The sequence below is a fragment of the Sabethes cyaneus genome, chromosome 2, assembly GCF_943734655.1.
Source record: "Sabethes cyaneus chromosome 2, idSabCyanKW18_F2, whole genome shotgun sequence".
Taxonomy (NCBI): domain Eukaryota; kingdom Metazoa; phylum Arthropoda; class Insecta; order Diptera; family Culicidae; genus Sabethes; species Sabethes cyaneus.
Genome location: NC_071354.1, coordinates 150,173,251 through 150,178,723, shown reverse-complemented (window position 1 = coordinate 150,178,723; position 5,473 = coordinate 150,173,251). Strand labels below are relative to the sequence as shown.

The following is a 5,473-nucleotide window of genomic DNA, read 5'->3' as shown; positions in this document are numbered from 1 at the left end:
GGAATCTTAGATGGAACGGAGAACAGCTACCACCGTACCACGATCTCTGTTCTCTGGTGGATATTGATACGGTCCACTCGAGACATAAAATAGCCGATGTCGTATTTTTTTTGAACATCCTCTCAGAATGAATAAACAGCCAACCACTGAGCAGTCGGTTACCCGGTTTGACTGCATAACTGTTGTAAATTGGCATCCACAATTCTACTTAAAATCTTCCTGTCGGTAACTTGCAGCAAATTAGCATTGTCAGCACTATAAAAGGACTAGCAGCAAAGTAGCCGCATATTTTGCCAAAATAGCATTTAAGGAAACTTAAGTGCTTATTGGCTTGCATTTAAATTGTATTGGAAATGCTAATTGGTTACCTGGGTAATATTTAACTATAGTGCAGTCACCACACTCCGACAATGCAGGACTTTTGAGCCGGCTTTTCGGTCCAGAAATTATTCGCAGTACGAACCTACTTCTCGATTCACGAATGCCTTCAATGCATTGCAGCATATTATAACTATTGGCATGAGCTCGGATGTGATTAGACATAGGCTTAGTTTGAAAATACCCGTTGCGAAAATATCGCTCTTGAACCAAGACGATGGTGACAGGGCCATTAAAAAGTTCTTCGCATGAATACAAATTTGCTGCCCGTTTGTGTTTAAGATTTATTTGTGCAACTCTAACTTTATGATTATGAATATATGAATATATGGTACTACCCCCGCCTTAGCAGAACATCCGTTCATAGCAATGAGCCTATCATGTCAAAAAGAGTTGTACATATTCAACGATTGGTCATGCTTCCAAACTCTTGTATGAAGGGTCAAAAGGGAATTGGTCGGTAACTCTAACTTTTTGACTATATGCATAAACAGTCTCCAATACAGATCAGACAGAAAATTATAAGTGAAGCCAATAATGTTGGCCAGAACACACTTGGTGTAATCTCCTCAAGAGAAGTGGGACAAAACTTCTATGTTGTTCCCACGTGACACAAGAGACAACAAAGTTCAACCGTACCAGAGCCCCGCATGCCACAGTAGCCTCAAGATGCCAAAAGCACTCCATTCACGACTGGCATGTTTTCACCCCTCCAGCCATCCAGCCATCGGCACGGAGTTACACCGTTACACCGTGACTTAGGGGCTCCTGATTTGCCGACTCATAGTATTTTTACCTAAGTTTACAATTCTTCACCAAACGCCCAAAGGGGCATTTTTCACGAATTTTAGCTTTTTAGCGAATTTTAGCATGCTCGCATCGTTTTCACGATGTTGCCATTTACTTTTGTAAGTTATCTTTATTCAGATTAAAGTTAAAAAAACAGTCACAGTGAACAGTAGATTTTATTTTTATATTTTTTGTGGTTCCATATTCAAAACAACTTTAAAATGTATTACCTGAAACTGCGTTGAGTATTTTTAATCGGTTCTTTATTCGGTAAAACGCTATACGGACGTATAACTTCTCTCGTAGCAACTGGTTTCTGCCTATTAACTTACGTTACTATTACTTGCTTCCGCGCCAACCCTCTCTGTACGACGCGTCGAGTAGATCGACTTCCCTCCTTTGCAGCAGAAAATGGCTCCGGCAACATTACCCATGAAGGCGGCTCCGTTCGATCCGCGTTTTCCGAACACCAACCAGACCAAATACTGCTACCAGAGCTATCTCGACTTTCACCGCTGCGAAAAGGTGAAGGGAAAGGGCGACAAGGTGTGCAAGTACTTTAAGGATGTGTACGCCGACTTGTGCCCGAATGCGTGGGTTGAAAAGTGGGATAACCAACGCTCGGAGGGAACTTTCGCGGGAAAGATCTGAACATACAGTCACTCTAAAAAACAGCAGCGCCAAACGTTTGTAACAGCCACATGTATTTTTCTGTAGCAAACCGGGCGCTAGAGTTTATTTTTCTTTCTTCTGCCAGCGACCATTGGTTGAGATCAGTGAAATACATGGGCAATGTAAACGATTGTTGTCCCATATCTCGTCGCTAAATGGTCGAAAACTGTAGTCTTGGTTTAATACAAAGCATAATTTAAGAGCGTAGAAATAAAGATATGGCTGTTAATTTGTCAATATGCTGATTTATTTAATCATTTGAAATTGAACACGCAATCTATAAAATATAACATAATAAAACTTAAAGACCAAGTTTGCATTATAGAGTTTTTGAGGCATGACTCTCGTGGAGAAGTATTTTACGAGATTTTTTCAACTAGCTGTGTCCAAAGAATCTATAATAGAACAAAGGTTTAATATTTACTAAATATTATTTCAGGAAGTTACGAGTTTCTAGTACTTTAAATGTGTGCAAACAGTAGCAGTCAACAATATTCCACTATTGTACACTCCAACGCGGTAATAATTTAACAATTTCTTTTAAATATCCAATTATTAATTACAACCAAAAGCTAATATTAAAAATAATAAAAATTATGATTATGCATCAAGAAGGTTTAAGATATACAATCTTTCAATTATCCATATTTGGACCATGCATCTTAAACAAATCCATCTTAAATGTCCAATTTTTGACCAACGTTAAGTTTAATACATTCAAATAAAAAAATATTCACTTATAAAAAAATAAAATTAAATCTCGTGATAGTATAAAATAGAAAAAAATAATTCCAAGCAAATTAATTCAATAAGTATAACGCCTTCAAAAACATAAAACGAATAATGCAAACTTATTATGTATCTCAATTGCGTTTTGTAACCAACCGTTTTAGAGCCTTCGGTGCGGCTTTTCAAGGTAAAGTAAACTGGGTTCCTCAAAACTCGGGTTGTATTTTAATTTTAAACCGGTAACACGTTTTAGTTGCACCCGTTTCCTGTAATTACATTCGAAGCTAGAAAAATCTCGTGGTATAATCAGGCTAATCCCTCTATTCGTTATCTCTGAGTCCCGAATTCATACCAAATTGGAATAACACAGCATGCTATGAAGTTTATATTTATTACCATTTGATCTATCAAAATTAATTCCCTTTCTTTCTGCAACTTCACCAAGTGCAAATTATTGTTACGTAGTGCAATCCCGACTAATTGGTAGATAACTTCGAAATAAAGTGATTCCCATTTCCTCTCACAAAGTAACAAACAATAAATTAATTTTGGTCTCCAAAAAGGTCTCAATATCAATCCCTTTTCCTAATTAAACCCCACTCTTTTGATTTGAATTGGAATAATCCTAACATGCCCATTGGAATATCGGAATATCGTAAAAATTATATTAACCCATTGGACTCGTATTCTAAAACTGACACTATTGGTGATTGATACTCAAATTGAGCATGGGCATAAGCAGGATTATGGTTTGGAACGAGCACGCCGCATGTGAAAATTGTTTTGAGATATTTTCTAATACCATTTCCATTATCTATCCCGTAGCACTCTAACATCGTACAATGACCCCACAACCAGTGCCGGAAACCTCGGAACAGGCCCTACCGTTGAAGACTGCTCCATGGGATCCACGGTTTCCAAATCAAAACCAGACCAAATACTGCTTCCAGAGCTACCTGGATTTCCACCGGTGCGAGAAAATCAAGGGCCAAGGTGACAGCGTGTGTCAGTACTTCAAGGACGTTTTTAACGATATCTGCCCGAACGCGTGGGTTGAGAAATGGGACAACCAGCGGGAGGCAGGAACATTCCCTGGTAAAATCTAATAACGCTATAGAGGCAAGCTGTCGGGCTACCATTTCGTGGAACAGCATGCTGCTGAAGTTCACGGGGTGCATTTAGTAATATAATCGGCGTTACTTTAACTTGATGTGATGATTATTCATTTGAAAGAAAGCTTACATGTTGGTAATTTGCTTTGACATACTTAAACCCTGGCTAAATGATAATCTGGCTAAAGCAACAAAGTAAACTTTCAGTTCATCATTCATTCAATCAACTTTTGGAATAAAATGTCTCATAAAACACCTAAAACACACACCCATTCGCAGAAAAAATAGATCAATTTGTTGAAAAATTGAAAAGTTTTAACTTTTCAGTAAATTGGAGTCAAATAGATTATTTCAAGGTATCACAAAGAGTTAAGGAAAAACAAAGTCGGGATTTTCTCAAGTGATTTAAAATTCAATACAAAAAATAAAAGTAAACTTTACGTTTAATTTTCAATTGATCAGTCGTACAGTTTCGTTATCCACCACCAGTCCAAGTTTAGTAATCGTTTTACTAAATTTTCGCTCGATCTTATCGCCAGCATCGACACTACTACCGACGAATTGATGGTACTTTTTCAATACCTTTTTCCTTAATTTACTAAGTTTCATTTCATTGCCCTTAGCATCTAAGGTGGTCCGGATTGCATCTCGCCATTTGAATTTTTCTGCTGCTCCCTCGTGTTCCAATGTTTTGCCTTCCGCAGCACTAGCATCCAACAAAGCAGCTTGATCATTCGAAGGAAGATCTCGCTGCTTTTTCTTTTTTTTCGGTGCTGGCTGCTCCGTGACAATGTCGCCGTTGTTACTATCTTCAAGCTTCCGTTTGTTGACACCGTTCACTGCAGGTACATTTGTTTCCCCGTTTGCTTTACTTGGATCGGTTCCATTTAAATTTTGCTGAGGTCCATTATTATTAGCATTACTAGTTTTTACTTCCTCCTCGAGTAAGCTCCAAGCCGCCTGAACATCGTGTAATTTTATGTGCTTGGCCGAGTTTTGAAAAAAATTCAAAAACCCTTTTTGTTTGCGGGGAATATTGTCATTGTTACGAATTACATTGAATACTTCACTCACGCCTCGGGAAAGATCTTTTTTGCGGTTCGTTATAGAGCGGATGGTATTTATCCAGGCCTCTTGCTTTTTGGCTCCCTTGTTTGCGTTTGCCTTCGGAACGTAATCTTTACCGGAGTACTTTTCCAATTCGCTAATGCAGCTGGTGTGGGCGTCATATTCCTTACCGATAAAGTCCTTTTGGCAGTCCATACAAGAAACGTTGATAGCGTTCTGCTTGCAGCGCCAACCGTGTTTTTCGACCGCCTGCTTCTTCAGTGATTCTCCACAATGATTGCACGTGAAAAAGACCATTGTTACAATAGTTCCTGTTCAATAGTCCTCACGAAACAAGCCGAACAATGATGAATGATTTATTTGTAACTGTCGTACACGTGCAGTTTGGCGAGAAAACGAACGAGTGTGCTGTGTTTGTGTTTACAAAATAAAAAGAGATGTCAATCTATGTGCAGAGATGCCAGAAACTGAGAAAAATACAAAATTAACAAAAATGAATAAGTATTAAAACTCTCAGAATAAAACCATTAAAACTGAAACGAGCTTTCGCGTTGATACCCCTATAATTACCCCTGAAAAATCCGTTAATATTTTTTTTTAATTTATGATAGAAGTCCACAGATGGAATGAATTTTTAGAAGTGCAAATAGTTCGCCCATTCATTTAAATCTTCTTACAAACTTTGAGAGTATGATTTCAGGTGTATCGGTCTATCCCATCAACTG

General features: G+C 38.2%; 1 protein-coding gene across 1 annotated transcript; it reads right to left on the bottom strand.

Moving 5' to 3' along the window:
* Positions 1-4,111: 4,111 nt before the first annotated feature.
* Positions 4,112-5,133, bottom strand: LOC128733770 (cell growth-regulating nucleolar protein). The gene has a single exon (XM_053827553.1). The coding sequence runs from the start codon at positions 5,043-5,045 to the stop codon at positions 4,131-4,133; it is 915 nt and encodes a 304-aa protein (XP_053683528.1). The 5' UTR covers positions 5,046-5,133; the 3' UTR covers positions 4,112-4,130.
* Between the last annotated feature and the right edge of the window lie 340 nt (positions 5,134-5,473).